We start from the raw sequence: 26,384 nt of genomic DNA on the forward strand, positions 1-26,384 counted from the left end.
ACATTAAAACCCAAACATCCAATTAATTGTAAAACATACTTGTTTTGGGGCATCTGCGGAGGTGGTGTGAACTTCAGTACCTCGGAGTCCATTAGACTCAAATACCACTGTGGGAACAAGGGGGCTTGTTAACAGATGAACATTCAAGCTTCGTTAGTGTGTGTACATTATTTGAGACCATTACAGATTAATCACGTTCAAAAAAAGACACCAGCTACTAGCCTGTGGCCGGAAAATACCAATTTACCGTAACACTTACTGTAAGAGAGTGTGCTAATGGCAGCCTAGGGCCACTGCCCTTTTTAATTCAGACCTCGGTGCTGAAGAAAGCAATCACTGACAACATTAATTACCAGTGTATGTGTAAAGGGACCCTCTTCTTGCATTACTTACCATTTGGCCTCTGTCATTTCGCATCAGATTGGCTTATGTATGCATCATTCACACTTTTCAGTAGGAACCTGCTAGTCCCACTGTCTCATGCAGTGCTCGGAGGTCTCCTGACACCGGTCGTTTTAGCCTCCTACAGCCTCAACCACAGACTGTGCCAGGTTAAAAATGGCTGGTAGGGATTTCCCATCTTAGGGCTGACCAGTGTGTGGAAAAACCTCCTTTCCCACAAAAATGTTCCTGTCAACAGCAATGATGAGGCAAAATAAAGCCTTCTGTTGTGCTGAAAGGGGTACTTTGATTTCAATTTGTGCTGGTGGCAACAGAATTCATTAGCATATTCATTTCTGAGTACCCTACTCTCTAATTAAAATAAAACATTTACAAACAGACTTATCTCAAATGCATTGTGATTTTATGGAATTCGGGCAGGAATCAGGTAAGCAATATCCAAAGAACAAGGGCAATAGTCGTAAAAATAAAAAACCTGTCCATTAGATTTAGGTACCGGAATTACTTAGGTTAACATGGTACGTGAAATGTAACCTTGGCATTCTGTTAGCCAGATCTGAAAGCAGGCAAGGGAGGAAGCAAGAGTGAGTGTGAAAAGGTACCTGTGTGGGACCTCTGATGAGTCCTGAGGTGACTGGGTTGGGTAAAGCATTTTCCACATTCTCTGCAGACGCAGTCTCCTTGGCGTGTTTGTGTCCTGAGCATCCCTGTAGTCAGGAGGGAGGGAGAGAGGGAGGAGGGGTTGGGGAGAGAGAGAGGAGAGAGGAAAGTTGAGAAGAAAACATTATGCCAGAAGAAAACATCATTAGTATGTCTAATGTGTCATTATGTGAGGCTACCTTCAGGCCCTGGATGACAACTGTCAGCCTTCATCTAGGCACTGGCTGACAGGCCAGGCACACACAGGACTGCAAGAATGCATAAATTACATTGAATTAAAAAATGCTCCCCATGATGTGCCCGCACCAGGACTGGCATGTCAGGTGTGCGCTTTTCAGAGCAGCTGGATCCACTTCTCAGCCATCACCCAGCTTTGTCAAGCAGTACATCAGGCAAATCAAAGTGACTCCAGCGTGGTGGAGACAAGTCACATGGATAATAGGAAGTGAGTAGGACCAGAGCCCGACTGTCCCCCCAAGGCTGCAATACCTCAGAGACAAATGCAGAGCGAGCGGAGCCATCGCAGACTGATCAAACCTTTCGCCCCTGCCTACCTGCCTGCCGGTACTGCTTTGACCCCGGACCTCTGAGGCACAGACGAAAGACATCTGTGAATGAAAGTGTCATTCCGGACATTCTGAGCTGGTAGCAGCGCAGCAGCCTTCCCCCAGCCCTGGGTAAACATGTTTTCTAGGCCATTAGCATTTGTGGAAAACCACTCAAACCTCTCCTTTTTCTCCAAAGGTCAGTTTACAGCATCTGACTTAAAGGGCTGGTCTTTGTCTTTTTGCTGCTGATCAAAAAAGACACATTTGACTTTTATTGGGCATTTTTATTATTATTAAAAAAAAAAAAAAAAAAACACAACGGAATGTTTGAACCTCGTCTTTTCTACTTTGGTAAAATGCCCTCCTCAGAAAGAAAGAGTTGATGTTTCCGTTTGCCACTGGAATACTCTTGGCTTTTAAAGAAATTCTCTGGGCGTTGTCAGTGGAAGTGAAGTTTCAGATTTTCTTTCCCCTACCCTGTTGCAGCATTTAAAAATAACAAAATTGCAAACAAAACAGTTACAACACCCCCCCCCCCATTTGAAAAATCAACTGCAAGATGCCAGAGGATTCATTTGAAATACAGATGCTGTGCCTGAAGATGAATGGAAAAAGACAAGCTGCCATATACTCTGGTGGTATGGCACCAAGGGTCTGCCAATGATTTTCACAACAGCATATACTGCAAAGAAATGTCTGGCTGCTAAAAAAAAACAACAATCCACTCACATACATATTTTTTTCTAACAGCACCTCCTGTAGATGGCAGCACAGTCTGTATAATATAGCTGAAACACACCCACTCCTGACAATTAAGCTCCTGGCAATCAAATATAAGATGGTGATTTAGGAGCAAATCCAGATCACGTATACACACACAGACAGACATGCACACAACCCCTCAAAAACCCCCCAAACCACACAAATTTCAAGAGAGCTTCACCATACTATAATGGTACAGATTTGCCTTGTAAGGCAGTCAAGATTAAAGCAGATTTTCTGGTCTGTTACTAGCATTTTCTCCTCACTGGCCAGAACTATAGCTGCAAGCTTAAAAGCAAAAAACTGAGTGAAGCATGTTGAAGGACCAGAAGTGGCCTTTGCCGGACACACAGAGCAGAGCTCAGCTACCAGCAGAGCAGCCCCAGTGAAGCCTGGGATACCTGGGTTCTGCAGATGATTTTTCTGCCACCTCTGGAAAGACATTTAACCTCTCTATACCCCAGATCTCCCCCTGTGGAAGGTGAATACACTTGTCTCAGAAGTCATCACGGCCCCAACCCAACAGCTTTCAATGGAAGCACTGCTTTCACTTGAGTCACACATGAAGGTTGAGGATGTTATTGTGAGCCAGCCTAACTTGTATAAACTCTGCAGGTAAGCTGGTTAACTTTCATCTAACCCCTCCCTAGCACTCGCTTTATGGGAGTTATTTAGGTGGAAAAAATGGGTTGCTTTCAGGCACATTTGCCATTGTTGTATTTCCTAAGGAGCACCATCAGGCTTTTGAGAGTTCAGAGCTTTGAGCAAAGGGCATCACTGTCAGAAGGCAATACCCCCTTGAGTCATCAGTCAGGTTATCCTGTATGTGAATGTGAACGAAAGAGGGTGGATGACTATAGGTCTTAGCAAATTAAGGTACATTAATGTGACTATATGAATGGGAGCTCCTGCAAAACTGATGCTCAAAACTGGTCTCAAAGGAGCCCCAGGGAAAGAGTGCATCTGCTGCCATAACCCATCCTTTCCTAATATGGTGATTCGTGTACGTATCATGAATAAAATAAATAACCACTATGAAATACAACAGTAAGATTCTCTCTGCAAGCATTGGGGAAGACTGGGCAGTATGAAACAAACCTAGTCTAAGTACAGCAATCTTTGTGTTTGCAGCCGTATCATAACAGTACATACAACTCTTGTTTTCCAAGGACACACTGGAATAAACACAAATGTAGAACAAGGATCCCAGAAATAAATCCAGTCACTCTAAGGGAAGCTGAACACTGCTCTACTAGATACTAAAATATTCTAGTGTGATCCAAGATGAGGTTGTCTAACAAACACTTGAGTGAAGTCCATTGGGAACCTTCAACTGGGGAAAAAAACCCCACAACAAATAGGATACCTAAGTGGGATTTCTGTTTGTCCTTTATGTCATGATTGCCATATGCCCATTGCTGTATTAAAACTAGATTGTATGATGCATACTGACTCAGAAAACACACAGCCCTAGACTGAGATGTCTCAGACAAAATACATTTATCCTCCTCTATTTGCAGTTGGTAGGATCTCAGTCCTTTCACCTGCAGCAGCTTTTTTAGTGCTATGAAAAACAGCCATCATGCCAACTGGTTTGGAGAACCATCAACAACCTGGAAGCTGTATATAAAACAAAGACAAGATACATTAAAAAAAAAAAAACCCAGGCTTCAAATTCTGAAAATTTGACTGCTGTAAACAGCTTGGAATGAAAGGAGAGATTTCAAAGCAGAAATGGGCACTAAATAACTTCCAGTTAAAGTGTCTCTGGAAATCACTGCCCAGCAGAAACATTCTGGCAATAAAAAATAACTCTTTTAAAAAGCAGGTAAACAGAGATCTCCTTGGAAGCCCTGCCCCTACTTTGCTCCAACAGTCCTCATGTTTTTTCTGGTGCCTGCATTCACTAAGCCACCTTCTAGTTCCTGGCTTTTACTGTTTCTCTCCATCCCTCTTAACACAGATGGGAGCACACTGAACAGCTAGATTTCTTTGAGCAGGCTGACAAAATGTAGTATTAAAGAACATAAAGGACGGTGCCCAGGTAAAGGGACCCGAAGTGGAACAACTAACCAATGTCTTTTAGCGCAGGAAGTGGAAACTTGCTTGAGGCAACATTCCTAGGCACTGGGATGCCAAAAGCAAAGTCAGCTAAACAAAATGAGGAACACTGACACTGCAGTTTTAGAAACTGAGCATCTCCATCTCTGCTTCCCTGAAAACCAGGAGCCTGATGGTAGTTATAATCATCACGCAGCCTCTAACCACCTCTAGAACGATCTACTTAATACGTTAACGCAATGGAATGGCTGAAAGATGCACCTCAAGGACTATGTCAGGTAGATTTTGCCTTCCTGTCTTCTCCAAAAGGCCTTCCACCAAGACCTGACCAAACATGATGGCTCCTTCCTTGCTTCACAGCTGCCAGAGTGGACAACTTGCACACACCTTCTGGGCAGTAGACCATACCTATCCTCATGCTACCAGCTTCCAAACGTCCTGGGTTTTGTCCCACTTTCAAAATGGGGTCACAAGCTCCATTTCACACACACTCTTAACAAAACAGAGAGCACTATGTCAGGTGAGGACACCAGAACACAGATCTGAAACATGTGCTCTTTCCATGTGGTGTTCAGTATTTACACAATTTCCAGAAAGAGAAGTGTATAAAAGAATGGGATAGGTCCAATTTTCCCAGCCCCCACTACATACACCCATTTAAGAGCTTGTGTGAAAATCAGTGTGATTTTCAGTTTCCACTTTAACAAACTAATTCGGGCAGATAAACAGAAGAGTATGGTTTCAAATGCAAACACATAGCTTTCTTGGGGGCACATAGCTTTCCCCCCCCCCCCCCTTCTTTCTTCTTTTTACATGGCAGTTAACTGCAAGAAACAGAAGGAGAGCTCTGGTACTTTTGAAGTCCCTGAACTTTTAAACTGGCACAACTGTCTTTTCCTGCTTATGTGTATTTGGTCCTACCTCTTCTTAATTTGAAACATACAAACAGATCAAAAGAATCATTTGAGAAAAAGGACTGCAGTCTTTGATACGGACAAGGAAGATCTTAAGACTTTTGTCAAGAAAGACAAAGGACACTGACAAGTTATCTCTGTTGGAAGACTTGTTTGCAGATGAAACTGAACAAAACCTCCAAAATAACATTACAGATAAGCCCCAGAGGATGTTTATTTTGCCCGAAGCAAAAAGATGATGATGTGTGCCAGCAGCAGCATATCAGGGGGATCTTCATGTGACAGCATTTGTGTAACTTTAGCCTGCTTGATGTGAGAGGACAAAGGAACAGTAATACTCCAGGTGGAACCAGATACATTTAACCTGTGACAGAAATGTCACACGGTGCACAAGGGGGGATGCAGTAATATTAGAGATCAGTAAACAAATCCATTCAAGCCTATCCAGAAATGATAAAACCAATGAACTGGTAATCCAGCCGTTAAAAGAACAGAAAGAAGAAACCGTGAAACAGTGCATCATGGCTCTTAACAAAGCAAGAACAAGCAAGCTGCATCCTCAGCTATGGAAGAGCTTGTGAAAAGTATCTCACCTGCATGATCCAGGACAGGGCTGTTGGCACCACAGGTTTGGTACAACGAAGCAAGGTCCTTTGGAATGTATGTTTTAAAGATATTTAAAATGTCCAAATGTTTCTCGTGCCCATCTGATCCCAAATCCTGTTTGCTGGAGTGTAAAGCCGGAGGAACTCCTGCAGCGCTAGGCTGGGGCTGCAGCAGCGGACTTGCTTGTGCTACAGCTGTGCAGTTTGCCAATGTCCTCATCTCATTCCCAGCCTTCATGTGAGACTCCCTCTGAGGCACCAGTGGCTCTTCATGTTTAGTGTGCTGCTCACTTTTACACAGGGGATGATACTGTGGTGGTGGGCTGAATTTGGCCTTCACGAAGTCAGATGCACAGTGCTTACCTGGAGGGGCAAAACTACTACTTCCTTGGGGAACCACATACTTTTCAGCTTGCTTACTGTTGGCAGGCTGTGTGCTAGGCCTGGATATGACTGTTGGAGTAGGTGTTACACTTCTGCTATAGGCTCCCATTTGCATAAGTTTGGAATTTGCTTCATATTTACCTTTTTGTTGTGCTGCTATGCTGTATTGCTCCTGGGAATGGTTTAACTTGGGCTGTCTGTACCCATCCAGACCTGATGAGCGTGGACCACAGTGGCTGAAGGCATGACCATCCTTTGATTGATGCGTATTCCCAGATTTCCCAGTCATCCCAGCAGAAAGAGAGCTGCTTTTGGACCCTGGCCATGAACTTGGCACTTGAGTGCGCGTAAATCTGGCTATGGGCAAAGGCTGGCATTCCTTACCACCCAGAACAGGAGGGGGTCCGGTACGCCCACTCCTAGCCAGAAAGACCAGGTTGTTTTTAATATTCCTGAATCCATTCTGTTGAACCCAAGGGGGGACCATCAAATTACAGCTGATTTTGTGCAAAATTCTTTTGTGCATCCACAGGACTTCTGGGTAGTAGGTCTTGTGACTGCAGAAAGGACATGGGTAGACTATTAAAGCAGCCTGCAAGGATGTACTCAGATTTTTATTGCATGAATTATCCCTTGTTGATTTTTCACTCAAATCGAGTGGAGCTACCTCTTGAGCTTCAGCACCTTTTTCTATCAGAGGATGCTCCCTGTGCAAGTCCAGCAAAGTTTCTCTAGCACAACTAGTCTGCACTTCAAGTGATGTTTTCAAGTCCATGACCATGTGTGAAGATGTCTGTCCCACACCCGAAGCAAAGCTAGCAATACGACTGGAGCAAGGAAGCCCCTGGCTGTAGTGAAATGCTGGCATCTTTATGTCTGCAGAACCTGTTATATCTTGGTATTTTGATAAGGGCTCCTTGATGACACTCTCCAGTGGTGACACCAGGGCGGGAATCTCTGCTTTGGATTCCTTGGCCTCATTTTCTCTGGTGTTGCGGCTTCCCGGCTTTGGGAGTTCATCCAACTGAGATGTTACCATCGGGGTTTCCTCTTCAGAAAACTTGCAGGGGTATGGCTTTTCATCTGAATGGGACAAACAAAAAATCATTGCTGTCATTGTATGCAGAAAGGAGCCCAGAAGACAGAGCAGAATTCAAAATTAGAATAAGATGATAGCAGGAGAAAAAGCAAACTTAGTATCGTAATGACACACTACAGACTAAACATACTGCATAAGCAAGAAAATCCTGAAATAAGGCACAACAATTCAATTTACTTTTAAAGATGACTGTGAGGTCTGGATAAACTCTCTAATGCTGCACATTCATCACTTTTTGAAGAAAGAACAATTCAATAACATACCCAATGTTAAAATTCTGTGAGAAAAATAAACAAACATGCAGCCATTTAATGCTTTAACATAATGGAGCCAGATAAGACTGAGCTTGTTGAAGGTCTGGCAGCACTTCCATTACAAGCCCCTATTTTCAAAGGGTTTATAATTCAGCAATAAAGACTGGCTCCACACAGAACTCAAGCATATAAGCAGGTACAGCATACAGAATAAACTGCTCACCGAAGAGGGACCTTTGCAGTGGCCAAGTATGAAAGATGAGTTATGGAGGATGTAAATTTTGAATTTTCTGTTTATTAGTTTCAAGCAGATTTTTTTTCTAACATACGTTTACACTTGAGTCAAACTTTAGGAAAATTTTATGATCACTCGCTCAATCCACTGAGAGATAAGGAATTCAACATTTTCAGGCATGTTGATTACAGAATACAAACCATTTTGATCCTTCTCATTTTCACCTTTGCTTCTCTCAAGAACAAATATATCTACCTAATATCCTGGAAAGGGAACATACTAGGCATTGATTAAAGCTGTTTAGGGTGAAAGAGAAAGATTTGTTTTGCTGGGAGCGTGGCCACCTCTGCATGCTCTCCCAATGCAGATCTCTCATTGCTGCTCATGAAGCTGCTGAATCCCTCCAAATCGGTTTACAAATCAATTCCACTAAGATTTTCATCACAGCAGTAATGCTTGCTGCACGAATCCATTTAACATGTAATCAAATTGAATTGTCTGACAAACTTTCAGTTTCAATTAAAATGCAGCTAATGAGCCACTACCAGGCAAGTGGCATGCTCCAGCTAAAATCTCACCAGTCCAAAGTGATCACTGCAACCCTAGGAGAGGTGAGAATGGGACAGGAGTGAACTGTTCTAGAGCTGCATATCCTCTTGCAACTCAGAAAAGCCAAGAAAATCAAGCACTGTTCTGTCAGAACAGAGAAGTGCCACAGGCATTATTCTGAACAGCACTATGGAAGAAGCTAGTCTTCAGCTGAAATTCCACTGCAAATAAAGTCTGCGTAGCCTCACCTTCAATTCAAGCAAAAAAATCTTAAGCTCTTACTTAATTTGAGGTAATGAGGTTAAAAATAACCCATAGATGTGTGGCTTTGCAGGGCTGAGTGCTCACTCTGCTAAGACCATGCTCCTTTCAAACTCTCTAAGTAAGTAAATTCAGTGGAAAAAAAACCAAAACAAACCACAACCCAGAAACTTGTTTTTCCTGTGTTGCAGGGGCAAGGTTTTGGGAAAGCACATACCCAGCCCTACTAGGGAAATTTACAGTTTGAAACAAAGACACTGCATGCAGTGGTGAAATCCGACACTGCACATCTGTGTTATTTTCAAAGCACATCTGTCAAAGCCCAAAATATTTGTGCTTTTAAATAAGATTTTAAGGCTCCTCTTTATGATCACGAGGAGTGGCTCTTTTGATCACCGTAGTAAATAAAGCAGCAAAGCAAAGCAAAACCAAATCATTTAGTCCTAGCAGTACTCAGCAGAGACTGAACCTACTGGCTATGCTGAGCAAATCAGGCAGAGCAAGGAGGTGGGGACCACACCTGCACTGCCAGGAAGTACCAGCCACTCTGTACAGCCTTGATGAAGGAGTGCACAGGCAGACACCCTCAACTCCCAGGTTGTTCTGCATACCCCCTGATGCTTTCTGACTTGGTCAAAATCTATGGGAGGGGGCACAGCTTGGTCTTTAGGTCTGGACTGTTCAGTTTACATCTGTACTTGGGGAGAAGGAGGAAGCAGAGAGACACCACAGACCCATGTGCCCCAACAACAATGGGTATAAAGCCTGGTACTGAAACCTCGAGGTGGCTACAGTTCTTTTAGCAGTATTGCTTTAGTGCAGCCATCAAGGTGAAAAACACAGCACAGAATAGGAAAACTGTGAAGGCATTTCTGAGGTGTATCTAGGCCCCCAGCTGCCACAATGCTGAAGGCATATGCTGTCAGTAGAATATATGAAAACATCTCTTGGCAGTGTTTTGCTAGATTCAGCTCCCCTAATGTCTCACATGAACAATACTGGACATATCAGGAATAATTCTAAAAGCTTAGACCAGGAGTCTTAGTAGCAGTATTTGTGTTTATTACTCAAGCTGCACTTCTAGAAAAAAAAAGAAAAAAAAAGCCCCAAACATAACCACATCCTTACTCCCCTTCCCCAAGGTCTGGACAGACACACTTTTCACTCACAGGCCAACTCATACTTCTTCACCAGCACAAAGCACAGCCTAAGCCTTTCCCTATCCCCATCCTGATCTCTGCCAGGGACCTGACACTCCAGGTACCAATGCTCAGGCTGAAATGCTGCCATCCTTCCCATCATGGGTGGTGATCTAGACTGGGCTGTGAGCAGGTAGCAAAATCCAGGGGGGAAGAAGAGATGCAGGCAAGAGATGGCATGCAACCCAAAAAATATAGAGCCTTTTTAGAAAAATAGATTAAATTTATTTCTGCCTGCTCCTAGCCGCTTGCCCCAGCTGAAAAGGGGTAGTTAACAACCCTTTTAAATCACTGGCATAAAATACTGCTCTAACCAGTGCAGTACAGGCATTACTGTCACCAGAAACTTCCAAGATTTTATTATGGCCAGGTCAAAGCAAAAAGCCATGAATGGGATGCCTTTTGCATGATCTCCAGAGACTATAACTCACATTCCCTATTGAAAGAGTTCCTGGCTAAGCATGCTCTCACTTTTTATCATACAGTCCTTGTCACCTTCTCACGGTTCTCTCAATTCCTTTGTTTCTTACCCAAACCAGCCATTTACCTGTTGTACTTAAGAGTAAGAAAGGTCCTTTCACCGCATCCCTGAAATCGTAGCAGTTTTTCTGTGACACAGATACCTGGCCAGCAGCTGAACTGGAGGAATTTCTCAAGGTGCCCAGCTAGGAAGTGGCTGATGTCATCTTGGTGCCTTCAGTTTGGCCATAGCTTCAAATATCAATGGCATTGCAGGACAGCAAAAAGGATCAGTGGGAAGCAACTACACTGGAAGCCATGGTCTAGAAACACAGGAACATTCAGGCATTCAACCAGTTCTTCAGAAACACATCTAACTTCCATCACCTAGTTATCAATCTCACACAGCCACATAAAAGTGACTTCCCTTCTCCCCACACACACCTCTTTCTCTTCACTCTTGGTTTCCCTCACATGCATAAGCTCCACTTGTTTCCTCCTCAGCTCTGTTTCTCCACAAAATCAAATTTCAGAACAGGCTGCACAGCTGTTTTAATTCATAAGGCTTCCTATAAAGTAAACTAGGCTACAAGTCTGAGGACAATGAAACTGTGATTTCTATTCAGAGGAGCAGAACTGGCTAGAAATTGGCCCCTTTTCTGGCTAGCATTTACAGCACTATGCGTCAAAAGGAAAGGAGCAGATGCAATGTGTTTGATTTTTAGTAAACATTTGATAGTGATTTGCACTTTGAGATGAATGCTGTGGCTCAATTTGAAAACTGGCTGCAAATAAATCATAATAAAAGCAAAGGATAACATGGAAAGGAGGTGAAATGTTGCAAAGACCTGTATTAGGTCCTATTTTACTTGGTATATTCTTTAATGATCCAGAAGAGACTCTAGACGGCATGTTAACTTAAATGCCCAGGAAACAGTGTGTTTGGAGGAACTGCAAAAATAATGGGGACAAGGAAATACTGCACAGGGACTTGGAGAGAATAGAAATGTAGTCTGAAAATAATCAAATGAGATTCATTCTGGAAAAGAAAGCAGGCTAAGACAAGTGAAGGGAAATGATTCAAAAAACCCCCATGCAGTGGGACGGCAAAATCTGGGAAGCAGCAACGTTGAAAATAACAGATGTTACAATAGACGGCAAGTTAAATGCAAGTGTTCTAGGTGAGGTTTTTCAGTTTAGCTTTCACAGATAAGAATATTCATTATAAAAATAAAAATACCCCTCTGAAGACATTTACATGATGGCCGTGTTGGTCACATTATTATATGTACATACATATATGGGGTATATATATGTGTGTGTGTGTATATACGATATGTATATATATATAAACCAAAATATATACACCATACTAAGGGGCACTGTGTAAAAGTTTACAATAAGCACAATACAATGGGACATGGTGGGAAGAGGGGAGAGAAGGGAAAAAAGCAGGTGTGCAGCAGAAAATCAAGGTATTTTATCCTGTGAAAGGAAGGTCCAACAAAAATACTCCCTGCTCCCAGAATATCTGTGCAGATCTGCAAACACAAACAAGTCAGAAGTTCGGAGAACTGCAACAGAAAAGTAACCAGACAGAAAATAAAGATGAAGAGTTAAGTGTCCCTCACGTGGCTGAGGGAAGATTGGATTGTGACAGGCCAATGCCTGCAACCTCATCAGGAATGCCAAGTTCCGAAAGAGAGAATTACGTCACCCTGAGCACTGGAATCTATCATGACTGTCAGATACAAATTCATGTGGGACAATTCACAATGAATGGGGGGGGGGGGGAAGGAAAAATAAATGTGTATTTGCAGCTTGCAAAATAAATGTCTAGAGAAGAGATGGAACGTTACCTGGACTGTAAAACATGGATAGACAAAACACAGATTATCAAAGCATGATAAAAATACATCCTTTTCACGAGGAAGTAAAAAGCATGACTGACTTAGTCCTTCTCTTTGCTCTACCTGCACAGCAAACCAAAACCCCTTGTAAGCTAACATCCATACACTACAACTGCATTGTAGATATATACCAAACCCACCAAGTCCGTGACCCTCCTAACAAAATTTAACTTTTTTCACTTCTTTTCTTCCTAGATTTATTCCAAAGTCCCATTTGCTTCACTCACTAACTTTACACCCCACAATTTCTAACTACCCACAAGATACTTTTTACCTTTGCTGTTAGACACTTAAAACATCGTACCACCATGCCCTGTGCATGCAAACAGCTGAAGGGCCCTGTTATACTGTTCATCTCCTTCCCTCTGCAGAACTGGGGTACACTGCAGGGGATGAAAGCAGGACAGGCCAGCTGAGACCACCACTCCTAACATTCCCCAGTTGCCATTTGACTAATCTCTCTGGCATTGTCCGGGAGGACACCTGCTGCTTGGGAAAACAAAACCCACTGGGCTTTTACAATCCAGGCAGCAAAAAACATGAATAGGCAACCATCAAACTAATTCAGTCAAGTTTGTTCAGTTCTGGGCTGCAAATGTGGAGGTGTCTGAATTATTTTAGACTACTGTTGTTCTTATCATCAGAAACACTGATTGCACTAGTTTTGCATTTTGGAAAGAATCTGAAAGGTCACCAAAGTGACTGGGGAAAAGGGTATAAAAATTTTAGTAGCTTAAATTTGAAACTTAGCATTTTGAGATGAGTGAAATCCAAGTCTGAGAACAGTTACAGTACAGTACACGAAAGACCCCTTTCTATAAGCCATTCCCTAGCTCAGTAAAATTACAAATTCCTTTGCACAGCAGAAACGTTTTAGAGTTATGTCACACTTCAAGGATCACTTTTTTTCTTCTCTTTTTTTGTCAAAAAGAAAATGAAGTCCTGAAAACATCCCCCATCCACAGATGCAAACACCAGTAAGGTTACTGCAGTTTCAACCACAATTATAGAATAGGCACCAACAATGTAACTGACGAACTACATGCAAAAGAAAAGGGTATTGGATCCAGAATCTGTTGGGCTGAGGTGCACACTGTTAGGTACCAGAGGCATGATGAAAAACAAGACTGAAAGTTCACAGTGAACTTTTTCTCTCCATCTGCTTGCCTATCATTTTTCCCTGAAGAATATTTGATTTTGTTGTTAACTAGGGTACCAATGCTACAGGACTCCCAAAGGCCAACTGGCTGCAAGAGCAGCTTCACGTGCAAATTACTCCACTCTCCCCTCACAGAGTGTATTTTCATCACCCTCAGCATCGCACTGATGCGCATCAAGTGCAAAAACCTTTGTGCTGAAGTCCAAACACAAACTCTCTTCTAGGGCCAGGTGCTTTGGGATCTGTCTCCCAGGTATCAGCCCTTCCAGAATCAACACAGACTTTATTTGGAGGTGAGAGAAGGAAAGTATCCACAGCTGAGCACATAATGAAATGAAAGTGCACGTGTGGGTAAAATGGCTGCTGCTGGCAGCGTGCCACGACACAACATTTCCAGTGTTCATCACATCTCTCTGCACCTCCTCAGTGGGGTTTTTTTGTAAGTCATTATATATATGGTGCATAGGAATTCTGGGCAGCAGCAGAGCTAGCGATGACTTACCAATCCTGTCACCTCTGTATTTCTCATAGAGGTCCAAGAGCATAATCTCTGCCCAGCAGCAGGGGAAAAGCCCCTTTAAGTATATGTGCAGGGAAAGCTGTAGCTCCTATTATCATAGTATTTTCAAGAACCTTTTTCACCCTTCATCCACACTAGCTTGACCCAAGGGTAGTTAAGATTTCAGCTGGGCTTTTGTTGGTTGAGAAGAAATCTTGTCTTTTAAATAAAGAGCTGAGAGGAGTTGACATGGGTCTATCCAGCCTTACACAGCAAGGCTGCAACTGATGCTGATTCCTATACTGTCACCACATCTGTCTCGCAGTACATACACAGCTCCTTCTGAGGACTGAACTTCCTGGTCATACCTCACAGCCTCTCTTTGCCGTGTGAACTTCAAGTACATCCTGATGTCTTCCCGTCTCACACAGGGCTGAGTTGTCCACATTATGCATGGCTTTGTAATTCTGTCCCCACCTTACAAAACTTCAAACCTGTTCTTCTTCCTTTAGGAAATGTAATGCCAAAACACGTAAGTGGATGTAGAAGAAAGGTCTAATACTCCCACTCATGGACTTAACTGGAGCAAAGACACTTAAAACATACAGGCACCTTCACAGTTCCTCATCATTGTCTGAACCTCAAAGTGGTGAGGCAATGGTTAAGTACTCATCTATAAATTATGGGTAAAACAGAGGGAGAGATGAGTATGTACATAGGACCAATACAAAAACACTTGCAGTGACTGCCTGCCAACATGAAAACTGTACAATTTGGCATTGCTTTAAATGTTGCTGCTTGTAATACACTTAAAGAAAATTATGGGACATAAAACTCCTGGAATGCTCTGCAAAATTAGGAAGTGATTAGGCCAGATGATACCAATTTGACTCTAACACAGCTCTGCTGTAATTTCAGAGTTAACGGCAATACAGTATGAACTGGTCCAAAACGTAGGCAGAGTACTTCCAGTATGCTCTGTAGCTCCTAGGCATTTCTCCATGTGTGGCCCTGCCTGTGAAGTTTGGTGCAGGTAGAAGGAGGAAGAAGGAAGGGTGTAAGACTATTAACACAGCAGGATACGTAATTAAACTTGAGAGGACTGGATTTGGGTAGGGGCTGTTGTGTTTTTTTGGATTTGGGTTTGTTTGGGGTTTTTATTTTAGTTTAAGGCACAGAAAGAGAAGTGCAATTGGTTTTGATGCATCAAAATGACTTGCAGAGATGGAAAACTATGAGTCAGATTTATTTGTTTTTTTTTTAAGTAAGTGGCAGCCTGCCTGTACATCCACTCCAAACATAGCCCCAAGCAGTTGTAAATCTTCCTGGAGATTTTCCCTTTTGTTCCAGCAGTCAGACTTGCCACAGCGTCTGCTCCAGAGCGTCTTCTTGACCACCACCTGTTCCTCTTCCTTCAAGTGCATTAAGGAGAAAGGCTTTCCACACCAGGACTGTGGACTGGCAGCCACCCCATACAGCTTAACATTCCACATCCAATATTTCATTTCCCCTATCATTTGTTAAGCATGGGTAGTGTATTGCCATACATCATAAAGCCCTACTAGAGCTGCTCTGTCTAAAAACAGAGGGTACAGCTGTGCTGCAGGCTAGCATTCTGCAGAAATACCTAAGCTTCGGCCAGCAAGCCCAGCATGGTAACAGAGGTAGCACAGTTATGGAACTAAGGAGCTGTGCATGACCTAATTTGCCTTGTTGCTCCTGACGATGTCCATGCTACCATGGCTTGCGGCTCTCTTCAGACTTAAGGCAACCAAGGAACTCTCTACTGTGCATGTCAGTCACATCACGTATGGTGGCAAACCACAGAAAGGTGAATTTAGATTGCAAGTATTACACATACATAAAGATTCACTAGACAGTACTCTACAGAAAATCTTCCTTCTGTTGGGCTTTTTTTTTCAGGTTTTCAGAGGAAAGAGGATTTTGGAAGGAGAATAGAAGAAAATAGGGCTGGAATAGGAAAATAAGTCAGATCAAATCCAAGACAGAGGCGGACAGACTGAACTATCATCACCCTTGGTGAAGGGTGACATTGCTGGATCATAACTATAACCATTATGTGGTGCTGCAAGGATGCGGTAGGCCAGATGAGTGGCTGAGCCCAGCAGGATGTGAGATGTGCAGTACTCCCTTCAAGGTACAAGAAGGCTCTAAGCTACAGACAGATCAGAAGTTGATTTGAACAGCTCTGTTCTGGATGGATTGAAGAGTAGTGGAGCTCCCAGGGAGGATGTGGCTGCAGGCATGAGGGCAGCCTGTGGCCACTTGATCAAGGCCACTGACTCAGTATCAACAGAGCTGAACTGCATCAAACACACTCTGCACATGAGCAGCCCTGAGCCTCAAGAGAAGGGGCTTAAGTTCCTGCCTGACAGATCCACCTCCCCTCCACCCAGCATCTGGCTGGCTGTCAGCACTGCTTGCTCCTACTGACCAATCAGGGCAGGGGTATTGGCAGGTTGGCTAATTGCTAGGTAAGCAGCCTTTCCTTTACCCTTCCCTTTCTTCCCACTGTCCTCCCTTGCCCCTTTGTGTAGGAACAAGAGGAAATGGTAACAATAACTACGGGAGGCACTTCCAGCAAAGTAAATGGCCTTTCAGACCTGGCTTGAAACAACTCTGTTGACAGCCTTACACAGATCACTAAAGACATCAGCCATTTACTGGCAACTTCCATAATCCCCTTGAAGAGCTAACAGACAAAGCAGGCTGGAACCTATGGCCACCAGCACCGCGGCAGAAAGGGCAGCTGCCTGCAGGCAAAATGTGCTCTAAGAGGGATTTTGACTTTTAGCATTTTTCCTGACACTTTTCCTTTCATACGGAGAGAAGGCTCATGAGAGCACCAAAGTTCCGGGCTCACTTAAATCCTTACTTTTAAAAGACTTACTAATCTGGAAAGTGAATAACTGGAACAAAATAACTTTTAATATGCAATTTAAAAGATAAAATAAGTAAATTCCAGCATCTATTCATCTCTGGTGCAAGAGGAGGCCTTCTGTTTCGGAAGGAAGTGGGATGAGAATCATCCCACGGTGCATGATGTAGCTCAAAAGGTCAGAAGACAAGGGAATGTCTCAAAGATGTCTTGAAAAAAGAAGAACCAGCTGCAAATGTGTTTAAACGAATTTTTCAAATAATAGAAACATTGTTATGCTAAAGGAGAATGGGGGAGAGAAATCAAATCCATTTGAAAAATGGCAGTAGCAACACATCACTTTTGAAATAAGCTCCATAGACAACGAAATAGCAATCCTGCACCTGTGAGTCATGATTATTTATATCACACAATCATTTTAATAACAGCTGCGGAAAATGCTAAAACGTTATTAAACACTGAAAACTAGCTATTGCATGCAGCACATAGGAAGCTTCCCAACTTTTCCAACTGGCACCAAGGCTTAAGCTTTAAACGCAGCAGAAGCCCAAGAAATGCTGAAAAACACTGCCACAGGCTGGCTTATTTTGGAATTTCTCCTTTTCAAGCGGATCTAACAAAAAGCCTGAAAGAACCCACAGAGCCAAAGCAAATCACACATCCAGAACGGCTGGAAAGTACGTCAGGTTCTGCATTTTTTTTCCTTTCTCAAGCCCTCACTCTGTTACCTGCCTTACAATAGAGTAGGGAAGTATGTTTGTAAGGGCAACTTACAAACTTGGTCTGATAGAAAAGAGGCTCTACACATGCACCTGCAGCAGCCTGCAAACACCATTTGGGGCACAAGGCTCAGTTAACCTCACTGACATCTCCTTCCTTCATGTTGAGAGCAAGCCCTTAGAAAGCAGCATGAAAACTCCCTGCACCTGTCACGGGATTAACAAAGGAACGTTTTAAAATGCCAGTGCTCAGCTATCTATATGATGTGTTCTTAAACAGAAAGATGCCTGCCACTGCAGTGCAAAGCTTTTTGCCTCAGACATGCTAACCTGGCAGTATGGAGGTGCAACCCGCTGGGAGTGCATCAGTTCTTGGGTGAGGGCTGTGGCCTGGTGTATTTATGCGAGAAGCAGTCCTGACGCCTCTCCTCCTGAGGAGCTTAAGTGTTAATTACTATTCCTGAGTGTTCCGGTTGTACAGGGACTGGATTTTTTTGGAAACTCAGGAAGGCCATCTGCTTTCCCAGCAGTGCACGGCAGGCCTGGTCACAGCAACTCCAGCAGGGTCAAACAATGCACTGGGGAGGGACAAGGGGACCTGAGGTAACCAAACCAACCTCCCCACCCCACTGCCCAGGTCCTGTATCAGTTTAAGGGGCTGTTGTTATGCACCAGGGAATGCCACAGGGGAAAAAAACAACAAAAAACCCAAACAAACAAAAAACACCAAATAGAAAGAAAAATTAAGTTATCAACAGACAGAGCTCCTCAGATCACCTACATCACTTACTTGCCATTTATACACATGCTCCTGCTACAGAAGACAGGACACCCCCCCCACCCCAACCACAGTTGACTCCTTGAGACTGCTCCCAGACAGAAATAAAACTTGCCTAAAGAAAAATGGGCTTAAGAAATTGATCTGGTTATTTCAGATTCTTTAATAGCACAAAATCCCCCCAAAAAACAGATGTTTGCCCAGATTATTTCCAAAAAGGGAAAGGTAAACAATTGTACAGTGTGAGTGTACGTGTCCCCAGTAATGTCACACAAAGTACTTACTACCACAGCTACTCTGGCAAAGATACAGATTAGAACAATGTCAGAAAAATAAAGCATATTGAAAATCCTCCTCAAAGTCAGAGCCATTTTAAATCTATTCACTCAGACACATTTAATCCCTGACTTAATCCACCTGCACACCTGACTACACACAAGGTCCAGCTGACGACTAGTCTTCACACACATCACGCCAATTTCAGTTTTAGCTCTTTAATCAAAGATAACGCACAGCTTCCCAAGTGGCCCGAAAGTGCTGAAAGAGAGGTTATGTAGCTAACAAAGTTACCTATCCCTATGAGTTAAGTAATACACTGCACTACTTCACCTTGGCACCTCCATATGGGTAATGCTCTCAGTTAAAATCCCACCCATCCCATGAGTCATGTGCTGACCTTTCCCTGCCACGAACACACCACCATAGCTCCCACGTTCCAGAGCACAGTTAAACCAGATCTTTACAGTGCACCGCCTACAAGAAAACTCTAGTGTTGTCCCAGATACTAAATGCGCCGTTATTTCCCCCGCATGTCAATGTCAGTCCCTGGCTCAAAGCTGCACAGCTAAGAACGGCCGGGCAGGAGAAAGAGGGGAGGAGAAAGAGGAAGAGGAGGCCGGGAGGGTGTAGGAGTGGTGCCGGCTGGTCCGCCCGCCGCCGCCAGGTGGCGCCGCCGCCCAGCGGATAAACCCCAGCCGCTGCGCCTCCTGCTCCAAAACCCAACCGCAGCGCAAAACCACCCCCAGTAAAACCCGAAAAACAAACCAAAACGAACAGCAACAAAACCCCACCAAGAAAAGCAAAGCCTGCAGGGGACTGCTTCCACAGCAGCTCCTTAGGAACCCCAGCCCTAAGTATGGCTGACCCAGTGCAGCGGAAACCTCCCCTCAGTGTGCATGCGACACTTCCGTTGCCATCGGCACCGATGCCCTCTTTAGTTGGGTCCCCTGCACTGAAGAACACCTCAAAGCTGGTGGGGGTAATAAAGTAATGAAATATTTAAGAAAAGCAAAGCAAAGCAAAAAGGCAATAAACGAACAAAACAAACCCAAAAGGTCTTACCCCACAGGAGTGTTCCTAGGTGATGGCAGTGTCACATCAGATGCTGCTCCCAGGAGAGGCAGCCTTCAAGTGGGACTCATCCCTGCTTCAGCACAAGCTCCAGGCAGCCCTGTTCCTTCACTTTATACAAGATGATTACATTGACCACGCAGGTGCAGTCACTGGCATACTTGTGAGCACCTACCACCACGCTTCCAAAGGACAGAGATGGAATCACCTCGCAGAACCAGAAGAGAAGCTATGGGACTAGGAAGGGGCAGTTAGCATCCCACCACTCCTTTCACCAGCTGTGAATTTGGGAAACCCAATCCCCACCCTGGGGGAGTCTCTGGACTGAGCTCCCCTGCCATCCATAATCAAAATCAGACATGCCATGATACCCCTGTGCGATGGGGACACACGTCATACAGTGACCAAGCACTGCGGTATGGAGGGGAGCTCCATCCTCTCAGATGACAAGACAGTGCCAGCAGGACTGAGGTGTGCCGTGTTTAGCCATGATGAGCAACACACCCTAGGTCAAGATGTTTGTGACCACCAAGGAAACAAAAGAGAACAAAAATCTTCTCACAGATGAAGTTGCGTGTTGTCCCAGTGAACTGGGGTGTAATTAGAGAAACATCAGGAACAGAGACAGATGGTACAGTATTTTGATAGGGTTTTCTATATAATGTACCATACTATATGCATTTGTCCTGTTTAGGGGTTGGTTTATTTTTCAAACAAGAACTGCCTTGAAATAAATAGCTCCCAATAGGCTAAAACAGGTTACTTTACAGGAAGCACCATGCTTGCAGATGGTAGAAAAGCATCCATTTTAAGGGAAGCAAAACCTCCAGCACAGAGGTTTTTGACTTTTGATCACTGCTCCTACTATTTAGAAAGGATCTGCATCAAAACAGGCCAGAGTTGGAGCAGCCAGTAGTAGGATGAGGTAATGCCAATCTCCTTTTTAGAGAGTTCTTCTTGATGTATGGTAATCAGCCCACATGCATCTCTCTCTGCAGGAAAGGATCACTTGAACTTTCCTAGTGCAGCCACTGGGGAAAATACAGAAACATGGGAGAAGAAAATACAAAGACCTCACAAATGCAAAAACCTGTGCCTGCCAAGTGCTAATTGAGATAACATTCTTGCAGATTAAGGAAGTGCTGTGGGAGTGGGAGAAGTTTCACTTACATATATACATACAGCTAGCAGTAAAGCAAACCACTGTGCAGCAACGTGCACATAGAAAGAGGTATCTATGGAGATGGCATCCAATATTTGCAACTTGGTCAGTTGTAAACTATTCCCGACTGCTGGATTATGGACAGAGGACAAGCTCAAATGCTGCAGCAATGTATTATTATATTTAAAATATTTGGAAAGGACATGTGAATAATAAACTTCAGATTTTGCCAAATGTAGTGAGGGAAAAGCAAAAAGTACATTTTTATGTTCTGAATTCAACTTCAAGCTTAAGACAAAGACTAACAGTTGGATAAATGGAGCCAACCCTTTATTCGCAGGGAAAATAAAAATCAAGGATTATGGGGGAGGAGGGCCTCCGATACAAAGGTCTAGGTATGTTAAAGCAATGAAGAAATTTGAGTGCTCCTATTTTTTAGCAAGAAAACTTATTTCATATGTTTTCACTCACAGGGCATAGCTTTCAGAAGACAAATATATTTCATCATGTTCTGCAAAACTTGGAAATGCTACCTGTCACTAGGCACCCAAGTGCACTTAGTACACTGACTGACATCTGTACTCCGCTTATCAAGGAATGAGAACAAACCACTGACTCTTCCATTCCACTTTTCCATTTGATTACTGGAGAATGTAGAACAACACTAGCAAGGTCAGAACATGCAGTTTTAGGATGCTTTAGGAAAGTTCAATGAAAAGCAACGCTTTCAAAGTAAATTCTAAAAAAAATTGCCTGGTTTAAAGATTCAGGTTTAATTCACATAATAATTCTTTCATTATTTCAGAATGAAAGTTCCCTGCAAAATATCAGAACATAAATGAGCACACAGCTTACCAGGGACTTTCCAAAGCTGTTTTAATTTTGTGTATTTGCTGATGAAATACTGGCTTTCCCAAGCTCACCGTTAACAATCCCTCTTCCCTCCCCCACCCCACCCCCTTTTCTTTAAAGAGCCTTTAAAGTTTTCTTTTGTCTATAATTAAGAAATTCTATGCTATGAAGTACCTCTTTTCATCTTGTTTAGGGATTACAAACAGGCTTCCCATGCGAAGGGGAGCCTTAGCACGGTCTCTAGATTGCAGTGGTCTGTGTTTAAGGTCACAGGTGTGAAAGCCACCCTCTACAGCAGCACACAGAATTCAGCCAACTATGAAGCCAAGTCAACCTTTCAGTCTCCACTGGGTTCACGCAAAAGGACTTTTCTCCTTTGGCCTTCCTGTTTGAATCTTCCTGACTGTCTTTCTGCATTATTCAGCCTACAGAAAAGCTTACTACACCTAGTTTTGTGTCAGGCAAAACCATAAAGGTGCCTTTTGGAGCCCTTTAGCCCCTACCTTTCCAGTATCTTGAGAACACATACTTACTATTCACCAATACTCTTCCTCTGTTCTGTCTTTCTCTTGTTCCTTGCTTCACAAGGAAAAACATGTATCTCAGAGGGTGGATGGTTTTGTAGTTAAAGGCATTCAAAGACATTCCAAGTTACAGATTTCAGCTTTACCCCAGAGTTTAGTCTCATAAATGACCATGAGAAAGTTGTTCAATCCCTCTGAGATTAAACTTGACTATCCTCTGGAAAAGGAACAGATACTCATAAGTGAGAACGTCTCTTAGCTACAACTAACTGAGATTTGTCCTCTACCCAAATCAACTCTCCCTGTTAAAGTCTCTACCTTAACTTCAGTTTTGTGGTTCCTTGACCACAAGACCTGGCCAAGACAGGGAACTTGGTAGAACACCAGTTTTTGAAGATGAAACACTGTAATGATGAAATACTGACTGTAACTCCTCATCACATCCAGTCTTCATCATTTACTACAACTGCAACTTTAGATCAGAGTTTGTAGCCTGGTTATTCTTTCACTCAAGTTAACTAGTTGCAGTGAAGTTCTAAGTAATTACATAAGGCAAAAAACATCCTAGTCATTATGAAAAAACAAAGGTATATTTAAAATAAACATCGCTTTATATTCTCTTTACCCTTCTCTTTCCCTCACATCTCTGAACCCCACTGTTCACTTTTTCTCAGCATTCTTTGTATTTTCAATGCATTACATTTGTGCTTACGGAAAGTCGGAGAACTTCCTTTAGGCAGTAACTCTTGCCCAGGTAATTCAAGCTCCCTCCACCTAAACACAGAATTCAAAACTTCATTTAAACTACCAGAAATTTCATATGGCTGAGTATTACTGGCACTTGTATTGTGCTAGACGTCTTCTTGCTGATTAGTGTTGGACTTCAAAGTGAAGCCGAGTTTTACCCTGTAAACCTTCTCAACAGGAACAATCTAAAATGGTTCAAACTACGGAGTCCTTTTAATATTGTGGTAAAACATAATCCTTGTTTTCCAGCAAATCAAAAGTACAAGTACCATAGCAGCTCTTCTATAAAATGCTTCATTCTGTTTACCTAAAAAAAAAAAAAAAGCATTGCTAGTGCAGTGTTGTGCTCCTGTATTTACAATGAGAAGTGCCTTCAAAATGGAGCTGACTTTTTTTAGACATGCCCTGGTTTTGGTTCAAATTTGATCCACTACTATTGGTAGCAAGTTTAAGCTGTAATGTGAAAAACATAAAACAAAATTTTTAATAGATCTGTTTCTATGTAACCTAATTATCCAGGTTACTATCTGAGTCATCTTGTTACTAGGCTGAAAAAAAAACCCCACAGAAAAACAAAGCAATACTTTGTCTAACAACATTACTGAATCACAAGAAATGAATTATTTTCTATGGAAAGCAGTGATTTAAACATTGTAATAACACACTGCTCCAAAGACTGTTTTCAAAATATGCATATTTGGATCTTAAGACTCAAGTAGCTTTCATGAGATTTTTCTAGCCTTTGAAATTAAGTATGAGAAATTTAATGTACCAGCATAATCTCAGTTAAAGTTGCTTCCAAATTCTAGGCTGACGGGCTCTATTACCCAAGTTGAAAGGAACCAGGAAAGGTTGAGTAGAGTTTCTCGATCCCTCTTGCCAGTCTTCTCAAACCCAAATCTTTGCCAATCTAGTTTTCTCCATCCTGCAGACTCTCACTGCAAGAGATGGCTGCAGACTCAAAATGGAGATCCACCACTGAACAAGCCCCACCTCTCTTTGCAACACCCTCTGAGGAGGTTTTCCATTCCCCCACACTCAGAAACACGCTATCTACAGCACCTTTTACTGTGATTGTCTTCTTCAGGGTGGGTGTCAACCTACCTCCTCTACCAAGCTCCTTTCTCCATCTAAGAGGATCTAAGAAATCCCTTATTTTGTGTGGCCTGCCCTCTAAGACATGAAGATTCAGGGTGATAATGGGTCAATACAGTCTAAAGATAGATCTGCCTGCTCTAAGAGCTTAATAGCTTGTTGCAGGGAGCTGTAGCACTTAATAAGGCAAAGAACAATAACTCAGCTCCTGCAAGGTGCTGCTCACAACTGCTGGGAAGGGCACTTCCCAACTTGATCAAAAAGAAAAAACAAACAAAAAAAAAGAAATACACAACTTGTGTTTATCATCATTTTACTCCTCGTCATTAAATCAGTCTCGGAGCTGGTACCTGCACATCCCAAATCCTAAGCCTATGTTTACAAGGTGATGCTGACCAGAGATGGAAAGGATAAATCACCTCCACCTACTCACTGAACCAGTACCAGCACAGGCTCTCCAGCAAACCACTGAAAATGGATACCATCTCCACCACATCTCCCGATCATCGGTTTAAAGGGAACACAAGAAATCTGTAAACTGGCAACTCTTCCCATTTCCCTTCCTCAACCAATCCCACCAGCTTGGCAGACAGTTACAGGTCTTCAGCCAGTCTCAACCTACATGTCTATCAAGCACTGCCAATGAAGAGCCCTGACACCACACTGCAGCCTGGGGATACACGATTTGGAAGAACACAGAAGCTTGACCTTCTTAATTAGTTAATTCCCCAGGAGTTCGTTCCACGAACATCTGCTCTTCCAGGGAATGTTAAGTTTGGCTGGAAGAAGCAAAAACCAGTAACAAATCCACAGTATCCATAGGACTGACATTTTTAAATGAAACTTGCCTGACAGTCACAATAAGGCCCTGTTTTCTTCAAATGACCTTGTCACAGCCCATCAGATTAAAACCCAGAGAAGCCCCACCTCTCCTATGCAGGGTTGCTTGATGCATGCCATTTTCAGATTTGAAAAATCTGCAGGTTTATATTTTGCAGGGCAAAAGTAATAACGTACAGGCCATTGCAGGCATACCTGAAAAGAAAAATGCTAGCACTGCTAGATCATTGCAAAGTTTGGGTTCCAACTTCTTTCCATATTAAAAAATATAATATTTTGAACGTGATATGAAATAACCAAAATTGCTACAGTGCTTCCCCTGTGAGCAAAATAAGTCAGGAACAGAAATGTATGAGCCACTGCCCCAAGTGCTCCAACAGTACTTTGAGGCGCATCAGCCTGCGCTGAGCAGCGAACCATCCCTGAAGCGCTGTAACTTTGGTTAGACCTTGTAATTCAGAAATCTCCCAGTGACCCCATTATCAGCGTAGCATAGAGAAAACAGAGCTGGTCTCAGTATATGAAGGCAATGACTATTCAGGGAGCTTTAATCAGAAGGAATTTAACTGAGCAAACAGCCATGGATCCCAGAGAAGGGCTGAGGACTTTTAAAAATTGAAAGTAGCTGACCGTATGCTTTAGAACAGTGAGATAAAATTATTACACTAAACCCCTTTAATTAATGCATGCGACAGAAGCTGTGATTTTTAAACCCTAATCTCCCTGTCATTTCAGTTTTTAAGAAATAGTAAGAAGCACCCATCTGCTCAAGCTGCCACACAAGGCCCAAAGTTCTGTTCTCACACCAGTTTTGTGCCGGATGTCTCAATAAATTTACTGCTTATTTACATCAGCCAAAATGGAGAAGAAAGCTGCTGATTTCCTAAGTTTGCCCTCCTGTAAAACCAGCTAAAATACATTTTACTGTTACACCATTTTCCACCCCCGAAAAGCAGGGGCTTATGTCATTCCGTCCCACCCAAAAAAAAAGAAGAAAACCCATAGGGCATTCTGAAAACCCTGACAGATGTTTCATTACAGAGGCACTAGGCAAGCATTATTTTGAGAAGCTCAAATACAAAATGACTGTATCTGACGACCAAATGGCATAAGTGTCTGCTGCACCACTAGAGAAACAAAAACTTTGCTAATCCAAACACCTAATAATTCACATGCAAGCAAAAAGCTGCTGGTAGTGCAACACGTCTGAATAACCATTTAACAGCAGGAATCTGTGGTGCAATCTCATGTTACTAGGGGTGCATTACGAAATACAGCGAACAGCAGTCAGCACTATGTTATGAAATATCAAACTGAACTCTTACTCTCAACATCTAAGAACAAAGTACCTTTTGTAATGCAGGTTTCTTCCCTCCCCCTGCCCCCCGCACTTACTAATTCATGAAGTTCATTCATTTAAATAGGTCCTTTAGTCACTGATGTAAATGAACAGGGATC

At 42.9% G+C, this 26,384-nt stretch overlaps 1 protein-coding gene across 2 annotated transcripts in view; it reads right to left on the reverse strand.

Moving 5' to 3' along the window:
• The window catches only part of ZNF516 (zinc finger protein 516), a 102,712-nt gene that overhangs the window by 9,451 nt on the left and 66,877 nt on the right, over positions 1 to 26,384 (reverse strand). Inside the window, exons 3-5 of one of the 2 annotated variants that reach the window (XM_061364686.1) lie at positions 5,941 to 7,419; positions 1,005 to 1,109; positions 40 to 107 (exon numbers count right to left, since the gene is read on the reverse strand). In XM_061364686.1, coding sequence (XP_061220670.1) covers positions 40 to 107; positions 1,005 to 1,109; positions 5,941 to 7,419 — 1,652 coding nt within the window. The remainder of the gene's footprint in view (positions 1 to 39; positions 108 to 1,004; positions 1,110 to 5,940; positions 7,420 to 26,384) is intronic. The other variant, XM_061364685.1, reaches the window with a different exon arrangement.

The sequence above is a fragment of the Neopsephotus bourkii genome, unplaced genomic scaffold (assembly GCF_033783945.1).
Source record: "Neopsephotus bourkii isolate Nb327-2 ecotype Australia unplaced genomic scaffold, CSIRO-AGI_Nbou_v1 NB_1248, whole genome shotgun sequence".
NCBI classification, from domain to species: domain Eukaryota; kingdom Metazoa; phylum Chordata; class Aves; order Psittaciformes; family Psittacidae; genus Neopsephotus; species Neopsephotus bourkii.